Consider the following 14,601-nt stretch of genomic DNA (forward strand, 5'->3'; position numbering starts at 1 on the left):
AAATGATGGAAAATGCCCCGAAGGAGTGCAGCTGAAGCATCTTTTCTGATTTATCCAATTTCCACATGGATTGTTTTCGCATGGAGAAGAAAGGCGCATACCCTGATGAATGATTCCAGGGGGCACACATTTGCATAATTTGCACTCGAAAATCATCCATGGCAAGTGACTTTGAGAGAGAAAAAAACAATATTGTCAGCGATTTTTCATTTATCCACCCACGAATTGGGTGGGGGGTGGTTGCAATTTGTGAACCTTCACGAAGGAATTCAGTGGCAGAAGAAAATGAACGTTTTGATATGAAAATCTCTTGAAGAGAAGAGATTTTTATTAAGGAGAATATAAAAAAAAATGAGAAATGATTTAATGAGATTCTCAAAAGAATTTTTTTTTTGAAGATTTACTGCCCTGATGAAGATTTTTCTTAATTCGAAATGTCAATGAAAAATCCATTAAAAGAAATTCATTCCTCGAGAAAATTCGTTAGGGAATTTTATTTATAATTTTGCTAATCTTATTCAAGAAACCCTTCCGTACATTTTCTTGATTTTTCTTGAATTAGAATTTTCCTACAATTCTTTTCACTGAAAAATGGAAATGACCGCGAGGACAAAGAACCTCTACACTATTTTCCTTCGTCTGGCACCCCATTCTCCCCATCAACAAGATGATGTGAAAAAAAATTTCGTAAAGGGAAACAACCAAACATCCTGCACTACTCCTCCCCAAAAACATCCATCCTCCCAACGCCTTGTCTTACACAGAGACCCCAAAAAGCAGGCAAGGAAGACAGAGGTGGTGGGTGGGAGAGAGAGTGGCGGAGATAGCTCATGTACAAAATGGTTGAAGACGTTGTGTTTAAAATTCAGTCAGTGCTCCGTGAAAACAAAAACCCCAACGAAATACTAATGGGCTCCGCATTGTTTCTTGGTGTATCGCACACATCTTTTGTTGTCCTCTTCGCGGGTGCACACCCATCGCGCCACTAACTTTTCCCTGCGCAACTGACTTTACTCGAAAATTTATTATTTTCTCCAGCGCGAGGTGATTTGGAAGCTCACAGCTTTAAAGAAATGTCAATTGAGCACTCAAGGTGCGCGCAAGAATTGTTAGCATGAAGTTTATTTCTTTGTAGTTAAATCAAACACCTTTAGCTCATCTTTCAGGTAGAACAGTTAGTCAGTAATAAGACTAAAAGGGATTAACCCTTGCTTTAATTTTTTTTATTTTGATTGAATTCCTAGAATTGAAATGAAAAGCTTAAAGAATATTCTTTGAAATCCATAATCCAAGTTTCTTAAAAGAAATTATGAAACGTTTGTTAATTTTTTTTGAATTATTTAACTGAACAGATTACCTTTAACAATCAATAAAATAGTTTTTTTTACAGCTTTTTAAGTTGAATTCGTAAAATTTTAAGACAGGGGTGGATTCTGATAAAATCTTTTCTTTTCTTTTCTAAGTTGCTGTAAGATTTTGTCAGATGGGTGTTTATATAAATCGTTTTATTGTCGTTCTAGAAAAGGATAACAAAGAATTTGTTGTTCAGGAAAATAGCCAGAAAGATCTCTAAAGAGGCCTGAAAAAGTAATTTTCTTTAAAAAAATACAAATAAAGGTAGAAACAAAATGTCAAACAGAATCTACCCCACAGTTTGAGAAATGTTTTATTCTTTTTAATCTTGTTTCCAAAATATGTATGTACATATAATAGATATTTTATTTTAATATTTTAAACTCGTAAAAATTAAAACAAAATCGTACAAATATTTTAATAATTTCCTAAAAATAGTGAATCAAATCTTTAATAACAATTTTTGGCTTAATTAAAAATTTCAAGACGTTATATTAGTTATTTTATATGTTTGAATAAAACATTCAACAAAATTCTTCACACTATAATTCAATCGAACTCCAGCAAAAAAAATCTACAAATTAATTTATTAGACAACCTGCGTGTAATATGGAGAATTATTTAATATGATTAATTAAGTAATCAACATTCCTTTTAATCTGTTTATTAAATATCACTCCAAACGGACGTGATTAAAATCAATTCCTCATTAGCAATCAAGAAGCACAACTGTTCAATGAGCTTTTAGCTATATATACACGTCAGAAGAATGCCATTGATCAGGCACAAGTTCCGATCAAACCAATAAATTAAAAAAAAAAACACTGAAAAAATGCACTTGAAACCCCTCAATTTTCCACTCAACGTGCGATATTCATTGAGAACAAATACACAGAAGTTTTTTTTTTTACCTCGAGAAACCATTTAGAGAACTACTGGAATGAGCAATTAAAAGACTGAACGCGAGGAATCTTTTCATAGCTCAATATCATTTGCATTCTGTGCATGAGACGAAGCTTTCAGCCACGTATGCAAATATTGAAATAAATCCCCGCAATGAGAAAATCCACATCCAATTGAGGGCTCACGGGGTTTACTTATGCGGGAGTCAATTCCGTGGAAATTGATCTATTTGGTCAAGTGATTATGGTGGGTGCACATGTCGCTATCATTAGCAATCTCCTCTCGCATTCACTGTGTGCCCCATCCCAAAAGGAGATGACACAATTTTGGGCACCCCTCGGCTTCATGACAAAATCCCCCTCTTGACAAACAGGTGCTAATAGAATTAGCAGAGTCACAATTTGATTAATTACGCATTGGCCTCTCTAAACAGTGATACCCACCAAAAAGAGTCGCCTCCTCTCCGGTGTAACCAAGAGGTGGATTTCCCTTTCAAAACCAAAAGTGGATTAGCGCGTGAGGCATAATTTGAATATTATTCCGCGAAAAGGGTTCACAACCCCCCGGCTTTCGAGAGGGAAAATTCATTTTGGACACAATCTTTTGCCAAAATACTCCCACAGAATGCTAATTTCCACGGGAATTTTCACAAAGAGGTTTTCCGTAATAATTTTTGGAGATTGTAGGTATTAATTTCGCGTAGAAGACGCAATTTTGATCAAAATGTATCAACTTGTGATAAGTCGGACAAATAAATCATAATCCTCCTGTGGCCTTCACTTTTACAGCAATAAATTGTGAGATATTGCCCATAATATTTCATGTCACATGTTAGCTTGTGAAACATCTGTTCTGGTGGTGGTTGAACTTGGGTAAGAAATAAGAAAATTCCTTCCCCGGAGAGAGAGGAAAATGCGAAAACGGAAAAATATCTGTGTGGGTGCCCAATTAGACTTTATTTATCTCCCTCACATGTGAGAGAATTTTATCAAACACTTCAAGTCAATTCCTTCTGTCCAAATGTTTTCTTCTCTTCCATCGACTCTTTTGCCACGTCTCGAGACAACAGCATATACCCACCTCCCTAATGTTGCTTCCAAGACTGATTGACATAATTTGGTAGCAAAATAAATTTTGCACCAAACTCTCCTTTATGTGTGAATGAAAATATTTTGCACTCTCATGGTGAAAAGAGGGGACTTTAAATCTAATTTGGTCCTCTTCTTCGTACACACACATATAGGGGATGAGATGGCAACCCTTATTCACTCGCTGAACATTTTATCATCCACATTGGACGAGGGTTCCCCCGCCGCAGGAACATCATCGTTCTAACTCTGTGTTGTGCCGAAGTGTTGAAATCACATTATGTTGAACATTTTTTGGGGCGTATTCGCGCCCTCCCCCAGAGAGGCGCTTCAATGCAACACTCGAAATGTTGTGTAATTCTTCGGCAATTTGGGTGCCACACAGAGTTGAAAAAGGACACCGCTAAGGAATGTTTAGATTCAAAAAATTCTTCAAAAGTTCTTTGCTTTTATTCAGTTTCTGTTTTAAAAAAATTCTATGAAAATTTTAAAGCCAATAAAGCAAATTAAAATTAGAATTAAAGGAGCTTTAGATGATTTAAGGGTGTCCTCTTGAAAGTCCTACTGTGCCTTTGAGCCCTAGTATTTGAAGTGCAAAAATTACTTTACGTTATAATTCATTTTACGCCATCTTATGATTTCTAGAATTTTTTACAGCATTGTCTTAAAACACAAAGAAAGGCTTTTCTCTTGATTTACTGGATTGACTTTATTCGGATAAAAAGCAAATGAAAGAGGAGATAATAACGCAGATTGTACCGGAAAAGAGTTTTGAATTTCATTTCGGGAACTGAGAAAAGTCAAAATGTGTAAAAATTTAACCTTTCAGTATGTCTTTTTACATTTCTAGGTCCTAGAATTGAAATTCAAAAATCTGTTCCGGTACAATATCTCTTAATATGTCTTCTTTCATTTGCTTTTTACCTGATTAAAATCCATTCAGTAGATTTGGAAAAAAACCTACATTTGTGTTTGTGGAAAATTCAGAAAATCACAAGATGGCGACAAATGAAACAAAAGAAAAAGTGATTTTTCTGCACTTCAAGGATGACCAACAACAGAAAACCATGTCGAAGAGATTTAAAAGATATATAAATTTAAAAAAAAATCCGTTTTTGTGCAATCTCAACAGAATTAAATTAAAAAATCTTTAATCAACAAACTTTCCAACTCCTCATAGGCAACTTTTTCAAATGTGGAGTGAAAATTGTGGGTACAACAATAATTCCCTGATGATTGCGGGTGGAAAATTGTGCTGAAATAGGGGGTTGTTATTCTGTGTATGAAAATAATGTGGTCAATTAAGAGGTTTCAGCGGGAAATTCAGCATATTCGTTAAATTCATCCCCCTCCCACCCCGCAATAGGGTGCCCTTAATTCAATTTGGAACGCCCTGTGGAATTCAATTGGGAGGACTTTAAACGAATTTCAGTAATCAAAGGAGGGGATGATTGCCTTACCTTTGAGAACTTTACTGCTCGTTGACTGTTCCCGGCTCCATGGTGGATCACCGGTGCCCGAAAAGTCTCTCAATTTCAGGTAACTAATAGTCAGTCTTATGATTGATGCCTTATCCAGTTGACTGGTGATGGCTGCTGGAAGTGGTAGCATTTTGGCTAATTCATAGAATTCAAAGTTCTCCTTGCCACGGCGGGATCTTGCGGCGTCACGAGATTTTTCCTTCCTCAGTTCCAGAATACTGTTTGGGGAAAATTAGAAGAACAAGAAAAAAGTTCTGGTTAGTTGGTTGTGTCCTTCGGGTTAAGGGATTTTAATGAAGGAGAGCCCCTTAATCCATTTCCACGCGACATGCGGGAACCAGAGGATTTATTGGGTAAAAATTGGAAAAGAATGTTGTGTGTGGAGCCAAAGAGGAGAAGGAAAGAGATATGATTCTGGGGTGTCAGCTGAATCTGGGTGCGATAAGTCATACGTGTGCCTCTGACTATGAGCCGTGAAATAGCCAGAATAAATCAAAATCGATCCAGAATGCGGCTTTGATTTATTGTCGGTGCATGGTTGGAGCTTCTAACAGAGGGTTACCAATTTCTTTCAACTTCTTCTTTTAGTTTCCTCATACAGCCAAGAGAGACCTTCTGGTGTACGCTATATGAGTCTAATTCCCATTCTATATAGAAGTAAAGCTCAATCTTTCCTCCTCCCGTTTGTGTTTGCCAATGTGGCCAATGAACTTCATCATCATTTGGACAATTGGCCGGGACTGGGGGCAGGGACTGAATTCACACAGAGAGAGAGCCGGAAGTTAATCAAGTGTACATTTGTGTGGATGGCAGAGACACGCACTGAGGCGTTACCATCATTGACCACTGGATTAGAATTGTTTGATTGATCGGCAAACGGGCTGTGTGTGTGGAAGTCTTTACCAGCAATTTTGATCTCTTTGTTGCAATTTTAATGCCACCCTCAAATTCACCACCCTTCACTGCTTTTCTTCTCTCCTCACCCAGCTTGATTGGAATAATTCAATAAAATCGATTTCTCTCCCAAAAACGAACCCCAGGGTGTGACTCTGTGGTGTCCATTTGAGCTGCACAATTTCCACCCAAAAAAGGTGGATTAAACGAGATTCTCCCATCTGCCCAAGCATGAGGAAGGAGGCAGAAAAAAATGCCAATGCGTAAATTCGATCAAGACGCATTTGAGGGAACCACCACAAAAAAATTCCACCCTATTTGTGAAATAAAATATCAATTCATATTTCATATGACGGTCATATTTCACTCCTTAAATAAAAGTTCTATTGGCCGGGAGATTTCTCACAGTGCGAGGGTGGAAATTCCACAGGAGAGACAGACACAGCAGCACCGGGGGCTCCCCGAGGGAATTTCCATGTGAGTTAGTCAGGCAATTTGGTCAATTTGACCCGAAAAGGATCACAACCCTCCGAAATAGTCTCAAAGTTCATGTAAATATTGATGTGTGTCTCTCCTTCTTTTACTTATTTCCCAGTCAATGGAGACAGGGATAGTTCATAAGAAATTTGTCTTTTCCTGAATTTTCATGGACTTTTCTTTGAACTTGAAATTCCTTAAATTGTTACTGAGAATTTAAAGGAAAATTGAATAATTTTAGACTGGTTTGAATGATAATTTTCAAAGATTCAAAAAGGAATTGATGGCGGAATGTATGAAGGATGATCCTCTATCGCAGAACAATTTTAACCCATTCCATCTTGTAGAGGATCAAAAAACATTGAAGAATCGCGAGAGAAACTCCCCAAAATCCACTGGGATCACATCGAAAAGTGCAAATAAAAATTGCCAAAAAATTCAAATATTGCGACGCCATTCGACGTTTTTTTCCCTATAAAAAATGTTTCAAAAGTTTTCTGTAGACTTGTCGCTCATTTTCTGTAGAGTTTTTTTCTAGTCAAAATAAATGTTTATTTTTTCGTTTCTGGAGTGATTTCTACATCTGAATCTGTGAAATCTTCTGCTCCTTGGAAGTCTGTGCATCTAATGATATTCTCAAAGCACTGAGAAAACAAACTCTTTGGGAGTTTATTGCTGTGAATAATTTCATGAGACTTCCGGATGTCTTGACATTGCAGCCTCCTCGAGAGTGGATGCAACAAGGAGGAGGACATGGAATTTCTGTTCACTACCCATTGATTCAATTTCAATGTGCCGGAGCAAATCTTTCGCTTCCGGAAGTCCCAATTTCTACAGCAAAACCTCGTGGGCATTCTGCAGAAAAGAACTCTGAGAGGCAAAATGAGAGTTGAGAATCACTTTTGTCAGCTCCAGGAAGTCATTGCTCTTGGGAAAGATGTATGGGAAGACGGTGATGAAGATTTTGTGGACTTCCTCAGTGTTACAATCCGCGGAAGGAGACTTTCCGGAGGAATCCCAGAATAGCTTTGAGGGCAGTTAGTTCTGCGACTCTCAGAAATGTCTTCCGTGCTGGTCATGATTTGCTTGATGACTCCGTCGAATGTTTCCGGATACTGACTACTAAACTGATTTCTACATCTGAATCAGGTATATTGCGCTGGATGGGATTCAACTCGGTAAGATTTGCTTAAATTCTCACTGCCAAAAAGGCCCAAAAAAATGTAAAAATATTTGTTTTGATTTGCAAGGGGCTGGTTCTATCAACCTCCCTCAACTTCATTTCGCTGTGCATCACCTGATTTAGATGTAGAAATCACTCCAGAAACGAAAAAATAAACATTTATTTTGACTAGAAAAAAACTCTACAGAAAATGAGCGACAAGTCTACAGAAAACTTTTGAAACATTTTTTATAGGGAAAAAAACGTCGAATGGCGTCGCAATATTTGAATTTTTTTGCAATTTTTATTTGCGCTTTTCGATGTGATCCCAGTGGATTTTGGGGAGTTTCTCTCGCGATTCTTCAATGTTTTTTGATCCTCTACAAGATGGAATGGGTTAAAATTGTTCTGCGATAGAGGATCATCCTTCATACATTCCGCCATCAATTCCTTTTATAGTTTAAAAAAAATAAAGATCTTAAGTTTAATTAAATTGACTAAAGATTTACATTGAAAAACTTATTTTTGCTTCTAAGAAAATCAAGTTTTTCTTCTCTTCAAAAGAAAATTCTTATGAAGAAGAAAGTTATGTTTAATCTCCCATCCTCTTCTCGATAACAACCGATAAAATCTTCCCCAACAAAAGAGATAAAAAGCAAGCAAAGGGGGGACGAAAAAAAAATGCGAAATGGGTGGCTGATATCGAAATGTTGTGTGCTAATGCAATTAAAGCTTTGCGAGTCCTCGGGGACATGGAATGTGTACTATACGCCATCAGGACATTTTCTCTTTTGCAAAAGTGAAGAGAGAGTGAGGTACAAAGAAAGTGGAAAGTGTCATCTTCATTTCAAGACGGAGGAGCATAACATTTTCTGTCCAGTCAGCGGCAGCATGTGAGAGCATCTCCTTCTTGTGCAATAAAATCCCTCCCGGGGGACTCCTCTGCGACATCCGAGCGGGTGATGATGACTTGATGGAAGGAAAGCCATATCCTTCAAAATTATTGCTGGATAATGCGTTCTCCGGTCCACCTCCATTTACCTCCTCTCACATCTGGCCCCCTTTTACCTCCCTCTCTCTCCCTATGCTATGTGTATACATAATATGGTGAAGGAGGGTAAATGGAATTTGTTCTCTTTTTTCTTGCAATGGAAGAAGGAGACACGGATGATTGTTTCGTTGGAGAATTACCCACTCAAAGGCAAGAAAAGGGCCCCCATTTTCACACCCTTCAATCACTCCTCTGTTGCCCAAGAAGTACAAAAAAAAATTATTGTAACCCACACAGACGGGAGGAATTGTATATATCTTTCTCAATCCACACCGTGTCGGCAATTTTGAATTTACCTACAATTGCATCGCGGATATCTCACCGGCAACTGAACATAATGATGGGTTATTTGGGCTCACCTGGCCGCATAATGCTCATTTGTAATTTCGCACTCGGTGCATCTGTGTTCCCGGGGTCCCACAGTGGAGCCGCCATCCGTGGGGCCTTTATTAAAGGCCACGGCTGTATGAGAAAATGATGACGATGCGCAAATGTAATCAATTTCATTGCGCGCCAATGTGAAGTTAAAATTTCCATTTCGGAAAATTCTTCCCACTCATCTTCTTTCACAAAATTATCAATAGCTTCTCACCAGGCTTGAAAACAAGGGGAAAATCACTAATAAATCTGTGAGACATTGCTTCACGTTGTGTTTGATTGAATTGCTTGTGGAAATTGCAATAAAGTTGCGTGGAGAAAGTTTTCTATTTGGATATAATTTTCAATTAATTTAACGCACTCTTAGAAATAATTCTGTGGAATTACTGTTAATCCAATTATTTGATTTATTCATTAATCTTTGTAAGAATGGAAACAAAACTTTAAAAAGAAGAGGTCTAATTTAGACCATCCCCCCTCTATTTTTCTTAGGATTTTCCAATTAACTTCCAAGCAAATTCAACAATCTTCAACGCACTTTTTCGCTTTTTAAAGTTCAAATGAAAAAGTAGAGTTTTTCTGTGAAATTTCAACTTGTTTCGATTGTCTCTCAAATGGAGAAACTCTCTAAACAAAAATCTAGGTCCAAAAATCAGAGAGAAAGAAAATAGCACACGGTGAGTCACAATAAAATAATTAATTTCTTCGTGTCTCTTGTGATGACGCACAATTTTGTCATTCATACATTTTCTGTGAGGCGGAAGAACATAAGTAAAAGCCCCCCAAAAGCTCTCATGATCGTCAAAGCCAAAAATGCCGACATCTTCGGTGCGATAAGAGGCGCGCGGATCTGATGAATGGGCAAGTTCTTGCGCGGCTTGAACTCAAGAAATGCAAAATATGAATGAAATTTTCATACTCAACACACCAAATCTCACGATCCTCGACAAACCATAAAGCTCTAATTGGCAATTTAATTGAGCAGTACGCGCGCAAATGTTCCCAAAAGCAAAAAGAATAAACCCCAAACGCACAATTTCTCGACAGTCTGGCTATAGAGAGTTTCTTACGTTGAACTTACTAAAAAAAAAACTCTCGCTGGAGATTTAAAAAAAAAGAAATGTGCCGCAACTGATTTTAATCTCTCGCTAAGAAATCTGTCCACGAGGTTAAGAAAAGAAAAAAAACAAGAAGTGATGAAAGAGCTCAAAACCGCACCGTGGCGATATAAACCTTTTTGCATTGCAAGCTTTCTTGCGTGGACCATATAAATAAAAATAGTGGAAATAATAATATTTCATTGTCTCTTTTTTGTCGGTCTTCTGGAACCATTTTTGTGTGGAATGTTGGAAAATAAGACAATTATTTTCTTGTGTTTTGTCTCCCCGACGTGGTTTCTCTTTTTTCTAAGCACGCAGAGAAAATTATTTGAAATTAAGCTTTTTGCTGCGTAAAAGATTCTTCGTGGAAAAGCTCATTTAATTGGAATTAATGCTTTTCTTTGCTTTCTAATTCATTCCGAATAAAACAGATTAAAAAAATTTGAAAAACTTTTCCTGAATTTTCATGTTATTTTTCTTTTTGTTTTCTTTTTTTTTTTTTTAATAAAATTACGCCCCCGAACAAGAAAAGTGTTGGTCAAAAAATTAAGCTCCCAATTATCACACTGAGAAGAAGGAAAATCATCCTCATCTTCCAAGGAGGGAAGAAAAGGGGAGGAAATCATCCACCCTGATGTCAAAAAGAAACTCTCCTTTCGGGATCCTCCCGGAGCTCCTTTTAATTAGCCCGTATCGCTCTGAGTCCCCCGGGACAAGCTAATAAATTCGTGTCGGATACCCAAGTGCGATCCCAATAAATACTTAATGGTGTTAATAAGCAGCACCCGGGAGTTTCTTGGCAATTTGAGGGGTTGACGGAATATTGCACGAAGTGTGTGTGTGTGCGCCTCATGAATAATTATGCCTGGGATCTCTGTCATTTTTGCAATAAGCACAATAATCAGAAAATATGATGTTCCCCATAAAACGGGTAGCTATTTCATCAACTTCTTGTTCAACGCCTCACCTCCCCCTTCCACGCACCGTATACAACGCTCAATTAATGGTGATTTATTTCATTTCAGGTGTGGATTCTCCGTGTCTCGTTGATCAAAATGAAAGATGACTCAACACTTCGAGGTGGCAAATCAGCCCACAGTAGCTCATATAAGAGAAGAACTCATCGGGGATATTACAGGTGAGTGAGAGAAGGTAAAAAGGGGGAAAAAAGGAGTGAGATTAGTGACCAGTAATTAATTCAAATCATGGATCGATCTTCAGTGCGATCTTTTTTGGGATTCCATGCGTTCTCATCTAATTTCACGGCCCGTTGATCGATGACGCTGCTCAATCCCCCTTGCTCTCGGTCATTGAGATCGAACCCCTTTTTTGTGGCCCCAAAATGCTCCCTCAATGATTTGGTGGATTATTAGGAATGCTATATGTGATGATGATATTGAATGAATGTGAAATGAATTTTCATTCTAACTTCTTTTTACATAATAGAGCGATTTGGATTTTAGATAGATTAATGATTATGATTTTCAGTAATGAATTGGCTAGATTAAATTGTTTATTGGTCATTTTTTTGTCTCATTTCAGTAAGTATTTTAAAACTTATTTCATAAAGAATTTCTGAAGTCAGATTTTCGGTCAATCGTTATATTTCGGTTTAACGGATTTTATTTAAAAACGACGTTTCGGAGAATTTTAGTATTTCCTCAGGGTCTAAAACAATAATAATTAAATAAAATATTAAAAGAATAATTAAAAGAAATCTATACATTAACTTGGTTGGATTTTGACGTGGTTTAAATATTAAATAAATGTAAGAATTTTCTGAGTTTTATTTTTTTTTTAATTGCTTTAAACCCTGAGGAAGTACTAAAGTTCTCGGAAACGACGGATTTAAATAAAACTCGTTAAAATACTGACAGGAATTCTAACACTAACAATAGGAATATTTAAATTCCATACAGTCATTAGCATCTTTTTTGAAGTGTTTGGTTTAAAATCACAGATGAGCAAGAAAATATTAAAAAATAATTTTCTAATCAGAAATAGAAACAATTCTAACTTCCTCAATCCTAAATTATAAATCTAGAAAAGAGTTCCCATCTCTATTCCATTCAACTCTACGGCCAAAATTGCGCTACTTCGCGGTTCTGAGGTCTCTTTCTTCCACACCACATCATCCCAATTTAATTCATTCTCTCGCCTCATGAATGGTTTGATGTGCTTCGCGGTGAAAAAAACACGATTTGGGTAAACATGTTTCTCGTTATTTAGCTATGGTTTTATTGAAAAATTCTTAGTGAAAAGTTCCTGCATTCCACATACTTGTCCAACAAGTTCCAATGAAAATGAAAATAACGATCCATTCATAGCCCGCACTATATATAGTATACTGAAATTGGATCATTCCTCCAACAATTGTGGATTTATTTTGAAAGAGTTGTAATCTCATTTTCACTCTGTTGCACTTTCAAAGAATTAGTTCAGATAGAAAGAAATCATTTCCGCTACGAGGGAAATGGGATAAAAAAGTCCCCTTCTTGATTGGAAGGGAAGATCACTAAAAGGTAAATGACTGTCATCAATATTTGTCCCTTAAATTGCAAAAAGGAGGATGCACAGATGTAAGAAAAAAAATTGTCGTACCGCCGTGAAAATGTTGAACAATACTAATTCCTTCTTGAGGTATTTTGTCAACATCACACGGTTCGAGAGGAATTTCGTGCTGAAAATCACTCAATTAGAAGTGATTTCATCCTTTGATGCAATTCCCAAATGGTGGTCTGATTAATATCAAGGAATTAATATCCTTTTTCGAGGAAATGCGAAAGACGCTGATGGGAAATTCCCTGTGTACCTCCTTTCTGGTGAATTTTTATAACCATGAAAAAAAAAAGGGGTGCGAACTTTGTTAACGAGAAAAGCAAAGAAAAGATCCTTATGGGGATGGAGAGAACCATCAATTTGGGATTTGATTTCTATTTTGCCAATAAAATACCTTCATATCAGAGTTTAAAATCACCAAAAAAAACACACAGAGCAGAGATTGTTGCATTTGGTTCGAATTTTAAAACATCCCTCATTGTCACACAATAAATTTATGAGGTCCTTTCCCATATGTGTTTGTCCTTTCACTTTGGGATTTTGTGAGTCCCTCGAGAGCTTGACCATGCCCTTCGTTGCGCTCAATCTCTCGCTGCCGTTTATTGAGGGAGTCATGGCAGAAAGAAGAAAAAAAACCTCACTGAATTGCCTCCCTCGGGCCAAAAAGAGGGTTAGGGATGAGGGAATGAAAGGAAAAAAAAACAGCCTGAAGGATGTTGGAGTTATTGAAATCTCCTATTTGTCCCAGACGCTCTGGATGCATTCAAAGTGCTCTTAAGTAGTTTTCCTGGACATCCTTGTGTCCACATACAGTTCTTAATATTATTTTTTTATCCCTCCCATGTGCCAAATGGGGGTGTTTATTCTGACACACTGCTAAAGAGATTATTGGTTCACACAACCATGTCCTTGCGATGTATTCCCCAGACAGGAAGTAAAATTTATATTTAATAATATTCCCGGAATTAATTCCCTTCCTCTCTCTCCCCAGAATGTCTCTCTGCTTCATTGGCTACCCAGAGAAGCATCCAGAGAGAAGAAAATTGTAAAGAACCACAGGAATTTCTCCTCTTTCATCCACCAATTTCACGAATAATTTTTCCCATGCGACCCAAAATTGATGCCTTTCGACACACACAGGGTTACGCTTAAGTGAATTTTCATGATAGAGTTGCTACAAGATATTAAATCTTTTTCCGTTCATCTCTGGGAAGTTCATGAGGAAGATTCCCATGCCAAAAGAGAGATGAATCACTGAGTTCCGCATGACAAATTCCTCTGATCCACGGTGGTGCAGTTCAGTGACAAAAGATGTCTCAATTTGTCTCATTTGATTTGGTTATTAATTGGTTAAGACAATCATGCACTGAGACAATTTTTTTCTCATGAAAGTACACGGATTTTTCTTTCTAAATTGATCTTCTTTCTTCTAAAAGTTTATAGAAGTAATTTGGGAAGAGATTGGAGACCGTTAGCGCCTCTTTTGAATGAATTTTGGAAGTTTATCAAGACTGTAGGGTCTTGAATTTTATTTTTAATCCTTTCAGTCTCAAATGGGTTAAACTAACGTTTAATTTTTGATATTTTTATGAGGATATTTGTTTTTTTTTTACTTTATTCGAATTCATCTAAATAAAGGATTTTTCGGTGTGGAAACATTTTTAACTTTCATGAATTCTTTTAATAAAATATGTATTTTTCATCAAGAAAATTAAACTCGAGTACTAATGGGTTAAAAATATATTTAATTCTATTTTTTAACTGAGGCTTCCAAGCAAAAATATTCATTATTTTTCTATTTCAGGATTTATTAAAGAAAATCTCTTTCGGAGTAAAGATAAAGATGAGAAATTTAATTAAATATTTTTAAATATTCTTTCATTATTTTTTTGAAAGGTTTTTATACGAATGCGAAAAATTTCAAAAAAAAAACATAAACAATCAATTAAAAAAATATATTAAAACTTATTAATTTTTTAACATAAGAATTAAAATATTTTTTATAAATCAAGCGTTTTTACGATTAGTCGACGGCTTAAAATTAATTCAATGAGTCTCAAAATTATCATTAAAATAGATTTTTTTTGTCTTCAAATTAAATTAGGAATTAAAATAAATTTCTTTAAGGAAATTTTAACCCTTTTATGATAATTTT

The 14,601-nt window shown here is 36.4% G+C and overlaps 1 protein-coding gene across 8 annotated transcripts in view; it reads right to left on the minus strand.

The window, feature by feature from the left end:
- Positions 1 to 14,601, minus strand: part of LOC129788693 (protein trachealess) — a 122,033-nt gene that overhangs the window by 15,690 nt on the left and 91,742 nt on the right. For all 8 annotated transcript variants that reach the window (XM_055825001.1, XM_055824968.1, XM_055824960.1 and 5 more), the window contains one exon: positions 4,805 to 5,043. In XM_055825001.1, coding sequence (XP_055680976.1) covers positions 4,805 to 5,043 — 239 coding nt within the window. The remainder of the gene's footprint in view (positions 1 to 4,804; positions 5,044 to 14,601) is intronic.

This window comes from Lutzomyia longipalpis, chromosome 1 (genome assembly GCF_024334085.1).
Source record: "Lutzomyia longipalpis isolate SR_M1_2022 chromosome 1, ASM2433408v1".
NCBI classification, from domain to species: domain Eukaryota; kingdom Metazoa; phylum Arthropoda; class Insecta; order Diptera; family Psychodidae; genus Lutzomyia; species Lutzomyia longipalpis.